The sequence below is a fragment of the Brachyistius frenatus genome, unplaced genomic scaffold (assembly GCF_029030835.1).
Source record: "Brachyistius frenatus isolate BFR_SWC_R1_liver_20210118 unplaced genomic scaffold, ASM2903083v1 Contig_37, whole genome shotgun sequence".
Lineage (NCBI taxonomy): Eukaryota > Metazoa > Chordata > Actinopteri > Embiotocidae > Brachyistius > Brachyistius frenatus.
Window position 1 is genome coordinate 2,814,715 of NW_027210636.1, and position 13,958 is coordinate 2,828,672.

At 43.8% G+C, this 13,958-nt stretch overlaps 1 protein-coding gene across 1 annotated transcript in view; it reads right to left on the minus strand.

Moving 5' to 3' along the window:
• Positions 1-13,958, minus strand: part of sema4c (sema domain, immunoglobulin domain (Ig), transmembrane domain (TM) and short cytoplasmic domain, (semaphorin) 4C) — a 99,162-nt gene that overhangs the window by 8,637 nt on the left and 76,567 nt on the right. Inside the window, exons 9-13 of the mRNA XM_069701637.1 lie at positions 12,330-12,481; positions 8,605-8,780; positions 6,229-6,373; positions 5,499-5,712; positions 1,368-1,483 (exon numbers count right to left, since the gene is read on the minus strand). Of these exons, the coding sequence (XP_069557738.1) occupies positions 1,368-1,483; positions 5,499-5,712; positions 6,229-6,373; positions 8,605-8,780; positions 12,330-12,481 (803 nt within the window). The remainder of the gene's footprint in view (positions 1-1,367; positions 1,484-5,498; positions 5,713-6,228; positions 6,374-8,604; positions 8,781-12,329; positions 12,482-13,958) is intronic.

Genomic DNA, 13,958 nt, shown 5'->3' on the forward strand with positions numbered 1-13,958 from the left:
TTTCAAGAGGCACTGGAAGGATTTAAGGTGTAGATTTGCTTCAACACGTGTGTTTGGCATCGTCGTCCGAACCCCTCCGTCTGGGCTCTCACCTTTTCAGACATAAAAAACTAGGCGTCCGCTTCCAACGTGAACATTAATGGTCACTTCACGCAAGGGCTTTTCAAGTGCCTGGAGGTGAGGGAGGAGCCGAGGGTTTGAACTTCTCTCTCTGCTCATCACTTTTCATGTGTACAACCGAGTGGAAGACTGTGAATCTCATCCAGGAGAGACTGTTTTTAAAGTCCGAGCACTTATTCGTGTATCTAATAGGAATTAATCACAGCATTTTGCCTGTTTCTATGACGCCTGACTTCTGACTCTGTCTTTGAGAGGTCAGATGAGATATCGACACTTTTACTTTCCAACATGGTCTGAATCTGCATTAAATTAGGCACTTCTGAAAAGTTGAGGGACTTTATTAGAAACAGAAATAAGTAGGTTTGGTCGACACGGATGCAACAGAAGTCAATATATGTTGTTTTGATACTAGTTTGGATGAAGCTATACATATGCTATTAGGTTTTTGTTGGACCTTTCTCTTAAACTCCATCCACCCATTTTCTAATGGAGGTCTTTCCACAAAAAACTTGTAGTGTCCAAACCAAGTGGCAACCAACAGTGATGCCATCCATCGGTTTGTGAACGGCCGCTATGAAGCCTCGAGTTTGGATTTTGGCCGGCGACATCTTGCTAGTTTGGAGCGGTTTGGCGCAGGAAGTGACCATATTTGGACGAGTTGGGGAGGAGCGAGCGGTTGGTCTGACTCCATCTGATTGGAACCTCGATGATACCACGTCCTGCCCACTGATAGCAAAAACCTGACTGCACAACAGGCCTGTCAATCAAACGGACACGTCACCAAAAACAAGTTTTTTTTAAGGCTTATTTTAAAATTAATGACGGTATTATTTTCGGATAGACCGCCAGAAAACGAATAAGGAGGAGTGACTTTAGCAAACAACACTGAAATAACTCCTGGAAAAAAATTACTTCGAATTCCACGAGAGGAATTGAATGGGAGTCTATGGAGCCGGACGCTTTTTGGAGCCGACCTCTAGTGGCACTCGGTGGTATTGCAGCTCGAGGCACTTCTGCATCGGCCTCATTTTTCAGACCCAGAAAGCTGCGTCCACTTTGTTATACAGTCTGTGGTCCAAACCCGGTTTAAGCAAAGCATGATGTCATCACTGTGGTTATATATTCTCAGGCTCCCCCAAAGCCACAGAAGACACTATGCAACTGTTTTCACATGTTAAGTTTGAGGAATTGGTCTCACTGTGTCAAACTGGCGGCAACTGAGGTACGTCGTGTCCCTGTTTTCTTACCTTGGCGTGGGAAATGGTCAGGCTGTCCACTGGCTGGGCCGTCTCAAACAGCTGGATCTCTTCTATGACGTGAGCATCAGAGCCCAGGATCAACACCCTCTGCAGCCAGCCCTCCGCTGCAACACAGAGGAAGAGGAGGGAGGAGGGTTGAGCTCACTTTATTTCCATTCCGTTCGGATACATTTTCAATCCGAGTTCACTTCAGTGCAACAGAGCATTCCTCATCCCTCATGATATGCATTAATACTTCATGCTATCCATCAAAATATTACAAAACATATATTTTTAAACGGATAGCTTTGGCACTGGATATAAAATACCTGATAAACACTCACCTTTGACAGCCAGGCAGCTCATTTAAATATCATTAATATGATATGAGTAAATATTTACCAACACACCTGTGCCAGCACACCAGTTCATTTGTATAATAATGATATGCTATAATAAATTGACTCGTGACTGCATACCGGTCAATTTAAATATCAATGATGAGAACACAAACACCAGTATTTTAACTTAAATATTGATGATATTCAAATATATTCCCAAACCCACACCTGTGACTGCATAGTTCATTTAAATATTAATGATGAAATATGATCATATGCAAACACTCTGCTTTGATGCCAAAAGTTTAAATATTAAAGCTGAAAATCGTCACCTATGCAGGAAACACTTTCTAAAGCTGCAGTTCATGAACTGAAAGTTGCTTATTGGTCATGTGGTGCCTTTCAAAGCCAGTCAAAAATAAACCTAATGGCTCTGTTAAGGTTTAATCAATCAATATTATTGACCGCGTCACTGTCGTGCCATTAACCACGTTAAAGCTCACCGTCGAGTGTAATATTGCGATTATACAACAAATTACCCACTGGGAAGGCGGAGTTATATTTCTAGTGATGAGCAGGGTGTGTTGTCGTGGTGATTTGAGCACGTTCCAAATGTACAGTTGACCAATCAGATCGCTGGGTCAAAAATAGTTGTTGTATAGGTTGTTGTTGTTGTTGTTGTATGTTGCTTAGTTTTGACTTGTCGCAGCAGGAAAAGCGCAGGTGAAACTACACCAACACATTAATCAGATTTGGTTGTTCCACTCAGTCGTGCTAGAGATGATTACTTTTGCTTTTCCTGGTGTCATAATAATAATACAAAAAACATTTGCTGTGAAAAAGATAAATTAAAGATGAGCAGAAAGTGGCCCCCGCAGGTAAAGTAAGATTTACGCACATAATAACAGATGCACATAAGTTGTCTGCAACTTTCATCCACATCAATTTGTGGAAACTTTAAAGCCAGCTGGACTAAAAATGCGATGCTGCTGTGCAGATGAGAAAGATTGAAAAAATAAATAAAAAAAAAAAAAGGACGAGAAAACAACCTCTAATGCCAGAACATCCAGCTGCGGCTCGACAAGCTATTTAAACGTGAATTTGAAGGAGAGACGATGCTGTTCAAGGCCCTTCAGCACCTTGGGGAACAGTAATATTATCAGAGACGTTTGAGGAGGTTTTCAGGCAGGAGCGTGGGGAGCTGACGGTGGAGGAGAAGGAGGAGGAGGAAGAAGAGGAGATCCTGTGCTCCTTTCATGTAGGGCATTGTGAACAAGTTTAGATCCCCTCTGATGAAAGATGTTTCGGGCACAGCTGGTGGGGTGACCTTGATGTGCGTGTGGAGGGAATAGAGTTACGTTGACATGTGCTTCCTTGTGTGGTCCTCCCGATTAAGAGGCTGTCACGGATAATATGAAAAGCTGACCCGGTAGCCGAAGGGAGGCTCGAGAAGAAGGAAAATAACACGCACACACGTGCCGGCATAGCAAGCAGCAGGCATATCATCACACTCGCCTCTCGCGGCGTCAGGGACCGGTGTCAGCTAATCCCTCAATCCTTGCAGCCCTGTTTTTTATTTTTTTTATTTTTTTTAGGGGGGGAGGGGGAGGGAGGGTCCTGGGAAAAAAAACCTGTCCCGACAAGCACTCTCTCCTCTCTGTTTTCACATCAGCTGTCGCGATGCTGCAGCTAATAGCCAATCAAGCCCGCAGCCCAATTGGCACTGTGAGCGTGCGTCTGCCAAGGGCCCTGTTGAGTTTGTGCTGTGAAGCACGACAAGCGGGGATGACTGCACTTGGCTCGGGGAGAGTGTGAGCGCGCGGCTTTTATGCGTGTCAATTTGTAAGTGTGTCAGCCGCGCGCGTGCGTGCGTGCGTGCGTGTGTGTGTGTGTGTGTGTGTGTGTGTGTGTGTCCGGATTGGCCTCCCCGCCTGCCAGCCAGCAGAGAAGCCCCGAGTCCGCTGTTGTCACACTGTCAGTGTTGCCCCAGTCACTCTGCATCTGCAGTGATTTGAATGGTAAGCAGTCGAGTCTCTCTCCATTCACGAGACGGGCTGCATTCAAATGCACATTCCCTGGAATCCACCGTCAGGTCCGTGTTATTCAGGATTAAGGCGGGCCCCGGGAAGGTTGCGAGCCGGAACGGGACACCTGCATATCGGGCCCGACGGCGACTTGACTAGAGATATTAATTAAGTGTCACGTACGAGGACATTTCCTTTGATGCATGAAGATGGATCTCAGCATGCAAATCAAGCCCTTAATTGAAACCCAGCTGAAGTCTGGCCAGATGGCATGTTGTTTTTGTGCCACCTTAGCTAATGCCAGTACCTGTCCCTGTCTGCTTCCATGGGCTGTAAGCTTTTATCTCCTCAACAAACAGCGGGTGCGATTCCCCTTCGACACACATGCGTCACACGCGCACGCACACACACACACACACACACACACACACACACACACACACACACACACACACACACACACACACACACACACACACACACACACACACACACACACACACACACACACACACACACTCAGCCACAGTCGGGGAGTAAGGGAATATGTATCAATAATGTATTTTCACTGCCTCACCGAGAACTCTGTACTACAGCGGATGAGCAGAATAACAGGAGCATCATGCAGCATAATGCAATCCAGTGACACAACCATGCAAAAAAAAAAAAGATACATGCTTTAACCTTCACCTGTGAGGAGTAACTCACGTATGTAGGAAATGTGTCATAGAGGAGAGGATTCAACATCTATTTCTTTCTTTATTTTTTTAAGCACGAAAAGGCTTTTATAGAGAACATTTCAGTGTGTATGTAAACATTGAAAACACCTATCTATATATTTTAGGATGTTAACTTTTGGCACGTGAGGTTTTGAATACAATCCTATTGAGTACATCTGTGAACTCAGCATTTCTGTATTATTAAAATTGCATACTACACATACCATTTATACTGTGTGCATTCGTATCTATTTTATTCATAAACCATCGGTCTTTTGTGCCACTTGTATTTTTAACACTTTGTATGCTTATTTTCTTTTTCTTCTTATTTAGTTTTTGATATTTTCAGTTTTAGTTTTCTTACTTGGCGATAAATCTGATTCTTAATGGGAGTTGCAGTTTAAGCTGAAGCGCTTAAAGGAGCTAAAGTGTACAATTTGAAATCAGCTGAAGTGTAATTGCTGAAAGTTTAATGTCAAATTTAAATCCCGCAGGCGCTTATGTGTTCAGTTTTCAGATAAAAGTAACTGAACTGAAGTTTACCAAGTGAGAGATGAAAGCAGTTGAAGTTGAAACACCGGAGATTAATGAAGTGTGTCGACTGTAAACAGTTGAAGTGTTTGTTGGTACGCAAGCGGTTAAATGTTATCGTATCTGAGCCGTCGGATGGAGAGTAAAAAAACAGTTGAAGTGACAGTTGGTGTGCAAAGACTGAAAGCTTTTGAAATGTTACTTGAAGGGTAAGACATTAAAGGACAAGCTGTCTCTTAACTTCAGAACTAGCGACGAAAGCAGTCAGTATGTTAGTTTGTTGAAGTTCTAGAGATTGTTGAAGTGTGTGGACCATAAAGAGTTGAAGTGTCAAAAGGCTCCAGAGACTATGACGTCACCGCATTTGTGATTTGCGATTGACTTGACGTGCACACCAATGCAAACATTTGAAAAGGTCAGAAAAGAGCTCAATTTTTTTTTTTTTTTTTTTTTTTTAAAACGTTACTGCCTCTTCCAAAATCGTTCCATAAAAATACCCGCGTCATTTGATCGTGTGATTTGTACCTGTGCCGATGAAGAGCATGTTGTACGCCCGCTGGTCCAGGGCGCTGACCCGATCCACCGCCAGCCTCGTGAAGTTGACGCCCTTGGTGAGCAGCAGGGGGCGAGCCAGAGCTTTGTCCTCCATCAGCGGGTGCTTCTTGGCAAAGTTGAGCGTGGCGTCGGGCAGCTGCAGAGAGCTGTTGTAGCCGCTCTCCCTGTCGGAGTTGGTTATGCACTGCGGTACGGAGAGGAGAGAGGACGGGGGAAGGAAAGGAACCGAGGAGAGGACGAAGGAGGAGAAGGAGAGGTGCCAGGAAGGAGAAAATGGGAAAAGGAGGAAACGTCTTAGATGCAGCTGGCACAGATTGGCATGGCTAGCTGGCTCGGAGATGACTGCCCTCCCTCGCTTCCCTCTTTCCCTCCCTTCTCTTTTTGTTTCACTCTCGCTCTCACCTCCGCCTGCCATTACAAACCTTCCTCTGCTTCCATTCCTTTCGTCCTGGATCATTATGTCCTTGTTTTTTTTCTTTTTTTTTTTCTTTGTGTCGTGCCAGCTTTTGCTGTTTTCTACCTCCACGTGTCGCCACATCAACCATTCCTTCTTCTCTCTCTCATTATCCCCCCCGTGCCACCTCTCCTCTCTCATCCCACCTATTGCGACGCGGTTAAAAAACAACAACTTTACTTTGCTTCCCGAACTTGCCTGAAGGTTGCATTTATCAAACACCGCGAGGGTCCCCGGTTCTCTTACCGATCCAGGCCGCGGGCTCGGCACGGCGCCGGTGTAGCGGCCCCACCTCTGCGATGCCTCCCTGTACTCTTTGTAGGACCCTTCAAACACCTTCTTCACGTCTCCGATCTGGTACTGGCACACGGCTGACACGTCCACGTCACCCCTGGAACACGGCAAGCACAGTGTGGTGGGGGGGGGGGGGAGAATCAGTGATGTGCGGCAGTAATAACTGAGAGATGAATCGCCTGTCACTGAACAACACCGAGCGTTTTTTTAAAATACGTCAGAAATATACGCGTCGCGTGTCAAACGTGCGCGGCTACAAAATGAAACTGTTTACAACCGGCTGATGCTGTCAGGGTTGAGCAGATGTGCTTTTAAACAATAGTCTCACATTAAAGTAGACACGTATTACCTCCGCGGCCTCAAAGTGAGCTGCAACGATTAGATGCGCTGACACATCGCTGCTCTTTCTGTTGCGAAACCGAAGTGATGCAAAAATTGATGCACATGTTTCACTGCTTTCACACGCCAGTGAAATCAATCAGGAAATGCTTTTTCATTTAATGGTGAGGTCATGGGTGCAGGAGCTCGTGTTTATTTGAAGGTTTTTTTTTCCACACCCTTAGCGGGACTAGTATTGGGTATTGACGTGTGGCACAGATACATTAAATCACACTTGTTCTTGTCATGTCACAAGTATTTCATTTCCATGCTCAGCCACTGGAGTGAAAAATGCTTTGATTTTTTTTGGTGCTTTTTACATTCGGCTCACGAACTGAGTATCTGACATATTGACACATAAGCAGCCTCAAATGCTGTTGCATACGGCTGGTGTAAAATCATTGACTGTAAATAAAAGTGTTCGTAGCTTCAGGGTCTGAAAAATGAGGTCCACGCGGAAGAGACTTAAGCTGCAATACCACCACCGAGTGCCACTAGAGGTCGGCTCCAAAAAAAAGCCTCCGGCTCCATAGACTCCCATTCAACTGGACTCGTGAAATACGAGGTCAATACAAATTTCTCCATGAGTTATTTTGGTGACGTTAGCTGAAGTCGCTCCTTCTTAATTTTCTGGCGGTCATTAATTCGAAAATAAACTTCAGAAAGCTGTGTTCTGTTTGATTGACAGGCCCGTGGCTCAGTCGGGTTACGGCTATCGTTGGGCGGGACGTAGTGTCGTCCAAATAAGGTCACTTCCTGCTCCAAACCGCTCCGCACTAGCAGGAAGACGCCGGCCAAATTACAAACTGGAGGCTTCATGACGGCCGTTCACAAACCAACAGGTGACGTCACTGTTGGTTGCCACTTGTGTAAAATTAAATGTTTCTGTGTTTCTGAAAGCCGTAAACAGGAAATGAAAGGTTCATAAATTCATATCATGAGATCCGTTCCTGCGCGGTAATTTGTCTGGAACAACGCTGTTAACATGCAGCAGGTTTTATAAGGTTAACGTCAAGACTGAAAGGACGGCACTGATGTCTTAGCGAGTTTAAAAGCTCGCCTATTCAGTCACGTTATGGCTTGAACTCTTGAGTCGTAATTTACATAATGTCCAATTATCTTAATTTTATCTCTATCAAAGCCAAGGGGCTTTAAGGAATCCCCAGCGAGTCACACAGAGAAAAGGGATTAAGCTTTTATTTCTTTTTTTTTTTTTTTTTCAGCGGCAGTGAGAACTCTGAATGAAGAAACAAAGCTTGAAGTTCAAAGCTGCTTCGGTTTGTGATATGATATCTTATTGAAGAACACAAAAGGCTGACATCAAAGGGCACCGCCTGGAGACGTCTCTAACTTTCCTCCCGAAGAAAAAAAACCTTCTGCCCTCGCTCCTCTTTCTTTGTTGATAAGTAACTCATTAACACATTACGGTTGTGTAGTGGTCCGACAAATGCCAATCTACATTCCTCCGGTACCCAAAATAATACCGAAGTCACTTATCCAAACTTAATTACTCTTGTCAACACCCTTGTAATTACCATTTTGTAGTTTAATTATCAAAATGAGTTTTCTCTGTAGTTGCTTCAGATGGAAAATATCCGAAAACTTAATGTTTACACAAATTATTTGATCTAAAAACATCTGAGAACAGTTTGTTTTCCCTGATAAGTTTCATAAAGATGTCAATTACAGGAGGCCTGAAATGATCAGGTGTGAGATGGGTTTCTGCTCACAGGAAAAAAATAAAGTAGTCGCACCATGGTATTCAAATCGAAAGGCATAATAAGCAACAGGATATGCATATACCTTGATTTGAACAATGACTCTGAATCACAAGTTTTGATCGCCGTGCAATTTCTTCCTCTCCTAGTTTGTTTGTGGTCGCTGTATAAATAAAATTTAATTGAATGAACTGGCATTTAAGTTTTTATCTCCGGTTTCGCTGCGACTCACCACTGGGCGTGGAAGATGCCGTAGAAGGTGGTGCCTCTCCAGTCCGGGCCCGGCAGCGTGAACACGGCCCGCAGGTTGTTGAAGGAGACGTGGCGCTCCGGGAGGGAGCACTCCAGCCGGGCCTTCTGGAAGGTGGTCCACTTCTTCTGCAGAGTCCTGGTGCCGCCCAGGTCGCCCTGAGAGACGACACGTCACATGTCATCAACGGCTGACGATTATTCGTTCGGATTTATCGCAGCCTTTCCCCTTCCGCTCAAAAAAATACGTTGAGTTTACCGGTGCTTTACTCGCATGTTTAAGCTTTGTTGAGTTTGACGTCTTTTGATATTTTTTTTTTTCCCCCCTTGAAGCAGGAAACATCAACATCTCAGTTTAAGATGGCTGTGCACCAGATCGATTTTGTGACATCACAGCTACTTTAGCCAATCACGATTCAGTATTCCACTCACACAAGTGTGATGAGGAAACTTCGCCTCTCCAGAGCACACACACTGAGGATGAACTTTTATGGCGATATAATTTAAAATATTTTTTTAATGGGGTAGTTAAAATATTTTGTGAAAGAAAAACCATCAGACACAAATTATTAATCAAAGCAGCATCATTTTTTGACTGTTTTATAACGTCTGGCAAGTTTTTTTTTCTTCAGTTTCCACCTTAAATTTAATGAAGCAAAGCCGGCTGGCAGCGATTTAAAGGTCAAAACAACAAGGTGATGTATCGCTGGATTTCAGTTCTGGTTCATTCTCACTCTGACTTTTTCAAAGTCTGTATAACATCAAGCCATACAGTCTGACAGTCGGTGATTGGACTGTTTTGATGATGTCATCCTGCATCATTAGAAGCCACGGGGGACAATCAAAGTCAGTTTACTACTTCCTGTTTGTATGTTCTCTGATATTGACCATTAATAGTGGGTTATTACTGCAGGCTGCGAACTGATCGCATCCCATGAATAACGACAAACAGCTGGAGGCGGGACGATGATGATGCATCACGCAGGAATATTGTGGGATGATGACTGTGAGATCACTGTTTAATGAGCTTAACGGACGGACGAAGTCAACACACTAAAAATAATTAAACGCTGAAAGTAATCAATCACACAAAATATTTGACATCCAGCTGTCACTTTACATTGCATCCAAATTTAAAAAAAAAGTTTCAAGCGTAAATATAAATTAAAAAGTTTAATTCAAATGACGAGATTAAACAAACTGATCAAACAACTTTTCTTTTTTCGGTGCAGCAGATACAAACAGTGAACCTCTCCTTTTGACTTCATGATTGATGTGCTTAGTTACAGAATCGTTACCATGGTTACCAAACGGTTTACAAATGTTTTAATCCTGTTTCCCTCCACGATAAGCTCTTTCTAACTTTGTTTTGAAAGTGTTGTATACATAAAGTTAATTATTGTCATTATTATATTGCTTACACAGATAAGACTGCTTCCTGAACTGTTAAAAAACAAAATAGATAGGATTTCTTGATGCTCACTGACCTACTATCACATACTATTGTGTGAAACGCCACTTTTCAACCATTTGTGCAGTAAGTCTTTAAGGCTGGCAGCACTCTGCTCACTTATTTTCTCTGTTATTCTGCTGCTAGTCACGTTGCATTTCATTAGCCTTACCTTCACCCCACCGGTACAAAGTTTTATCTCTGTGAATACGCCGCACTTACTCGTTTACAATATCAAATCTACTCCACGTGCATTGAACTGTCGCCATGTTGGAAAAAGGCTTTCAGGGAGCACGCTCGAGTCTACCATTGAAATGGAAGATAAACATAATAAAGATATACAATTATACAATAAACACGGGCTATATATTGATAACGCAGTCCCTTTAAGCATTATTCTGTAAGCTCAAAATAGGGCATATCTGCCAGATTCCTTATTATCCTCGGTGATTGCAGCGGCTGTAAAAAAAAAAAGAAAAGAAAAAAGAATAAAAAAAAATGCAAATGCTCAAAATTACAGCAGTGAGACATCGACATTGTGGTCCTGCTGCAACAGCAATATCAGCAGGATGCGCTGAATTATTCATCGCTGTAGTACACATCATGCGAGAGCATCTGTTTCTAATTTCATTCAAAGAGCTTTATTGTTCATCATGGCGCAGACATTAAAGGGCCCTTCCCGTAAACCAGTAAATACATTGTGCACTTAATTACACACATCTCCACAGACTATTAGCAGTCTGTCTCGACTGTGTGTAGTTTGCCGGGTTTAAAGGTTACCGAGATGATACAGTTGCACAAGGAACTGACATCAGCAACGTGACGCCGAACTGTCTTTGCGCGAACTGAAAGGTCGCCGAAATCACAGAAAATGTAGAAGAAGTGCCGCGTCACGTCTCAGCGAGCGACCCTTTCCTCATAACGAGAAGCACCTCTGACGTCCGGCCATAATCACCGCGGTACATCCAAGCTAATCAGTTGTCCTAATGAGGCCATTAATTAAGCAAATGAATGCATTAATTACCAAATAGATCTATGTCAATGCAGTTGACTCGCCGTAACACATTGTTAGTAAACAGGAAACTGATGCTCCTGTCGCTGTGTTTTTTTTTTTGTGCAGACATTTATTTTTTCTTCATTCTGGATTTAAAATAATCTTTTTTTGTTGTTGTTGTAGTTTCTTAGTTCTTTATAACAGAGCTTCCATCATCACAGAAGCTGCGTACGCCGAGGCAGACGGGCACAGTAACGTGGTTAAATTCGGATTTGTGCGACGGTTTGATGGAAGTTCAGTGATGATAAAATGTGAGCAATAATCAGTCTGCAAGGGAAGAAATGAGACTGGGTGTTCATAAATAATAAAAATAAATCTGAGCATTATTTATCTTCTGAGTCCTCTGGAGGAATCTAAATGCAAGTAAACAACTTGGTTTCCCGTATTAGCTATTTAGAAAAAAGTTGTGTGCTCTCAGTTTAATTTTTTTTTTTGGCAGCTCGTATCCGTAACATGAAAACACAATTAAAAAGCAGGACAAGCGGGGTCGGATCTGTTCTAAAAATAAAGCGTCATGCCGTTAGATTAGCTTTGGAAGTAACATCAGGCCGTTCCCAGTATGAGTCATTGTGGTGGCGGGGCGTGGTTTGGCTCCGCTGCAGGGGGGGGGGACTGATTGGGGGAGTGGGTCAGTGGGGGAGTGCCTGGAAGATGCTTAATTAGCCTCAGCTGAATCACATCCCTGATTGTCCCTCCCAAACACATAAAAAAAAACCTAGCAGGGGACCAGACTGGAAGACGGAGGACACGGAGCAGTGGGGTGGCTGCTGCACAGAGGAGCACACAGAAATTGCGTGTGATCATTGGACATTTGTGGTGGGTGAAATAAAACACCTTTGGAAACCACACTTCTGAGGACTGTTGTCGTTCCGTGTCGTAAAGAACCCACTAGTGATAGGAAGATGCCTGTCACAGTCATCAACCTGAAATCTACAATACCGTACATGTCCACCTGCTGCAAACAACAGCAACATGTTGCTTCCTTATATGGGCATCTCCTGTTGAGCCCCAAAACTGCGAGCAAGTGGCGTCTCGCATTGAGAAGAGCCCGGAAAACAGCTGTCAAAACCGCTGGAGAAAATAGAAAACAGCTGATTTCCAGCCGAGTGTTGCACGAAACTCGGGATTCTGCTTTTCCCCATTAATAAACACTCACGGATGCTCCCCGAGTCCGAACGGAATCAGTTCCGGGATCAGTTGTTACCTTGCAGACGCGGGCCACTCGGGCCACGGTGAGCTCCGTGTCGCAGTCCATCTCCAGCGCTCGCTCGCTGAAGAAGAAGTAGATCTTGTCGTCGTCTCCGTCTTTGCTGCCGCTGCTCTCCCTCACCAGGGCTGAACCCACGAAGTCCGGCTCTGCACACGCACACGCACACGCACACGCACACACACACACACACACACACACACACACACACACACACACACAGCGAAAGAAGAGGGGTAGTATCAGACAGTGTATTATTAACGCGCGACAGTAAGACATACATCACAAGTGAACAAACAGAAAACCTCGGCCAGCAGGACTGAATCACACAGATAAAGACACGCACACGCACACGCACACACACACACACACACACACACACACACACACACACACACACACACACACACACACACACACACACACACACACACACACACAGCTTGACACCTCCATCTCATTCCCTGACACACTTTTCTCACTTCTTTGTTTCTTATCTATCATCACTCTCCTCTGACTCACCTCTTCTCCAGTCATTTCTCGCTCCCTGTCTCTCCACTGCTCCCTGTTAGTGATCCATTTTCTGTTTTTTCAGACAGTCGCTGCTGTCTTTCTTAGATTCTCTGTCTCTATCCAGTCCTGATTAGGTTGTAAAAAAAAAAAAAAAATCCTTTTGTGAAGTCTAAGAGATTTTTCAACCGTTGGGCACTTCTAATGCAACCGTACTTATGCAAAAGTACGGGTTTTTTTGTAAATTACATGGATACGGTGCTTTCCCAGAAGGACTGGTCTTTTCCGATTTATCCCATTATGGGATACTGCAACTCTCCACGGAAACCCAGGCCAATTAAATGCTTTTAGTCTGATCAGAAACTGTTTAAATTAAGGTGAGGTGAGCCTCTTTGCAGGTCTAGTTTTTAATAAAAGCTCTGTATCAGCATGAATAATAAACAGACGTAGCCCCCCTGCCTCATCTGTATGTCGCTCCTTCCTTCCTTCCTTCATCTCCCATCTCCATTCCCCTCGACTCTCCCTCTATCTTTTTATCGCCGATCCTAATGTCTGTTCTTTCATCACCCATTTTTGTCCTGCCGTGACTTCATCCTCTTCTCTCCCCATCATTTCTCTCCGAGTGGCTCACTCCATTCTCCACCTCCTCCCCGACCAAAATGATAACGATCCTTCACCGCAGCCGAGACCCGCGTGCCTCATTTCCTGCAACTCATTTCTCTTTCTCTTGTTCTTTTTGCATGTTTCTGGCTCTTAATTTTTTTTTTTAATGAAACTCGTTCAAAAAGAAGCCAGCGTTATCAACTTCTACATATTTAATTTGCCAGCATCCCTGGTCCTTTGGGGGAGGTGGGGTGGAATTCTTAAAACTGAACTGATGCTGAATATTTTAGTTCACACCACAGAGGGATGGAAGAGCTGATATTTATTTCATAAACTTTAACTTTTTTCTTTTACAACCGACCGAGTGCTAAAGCCCTCCGCAGCATACTCCAACTGCACATGCTGTGCAAAGGATTCTTGTAAAACTGGTTATCTTTGTACTTCTTTTTTCTCCTTATCACATCCAGAATCCAGACAGTAAATCAGCGTTGATTAAATGCCCTAAAATGAGAT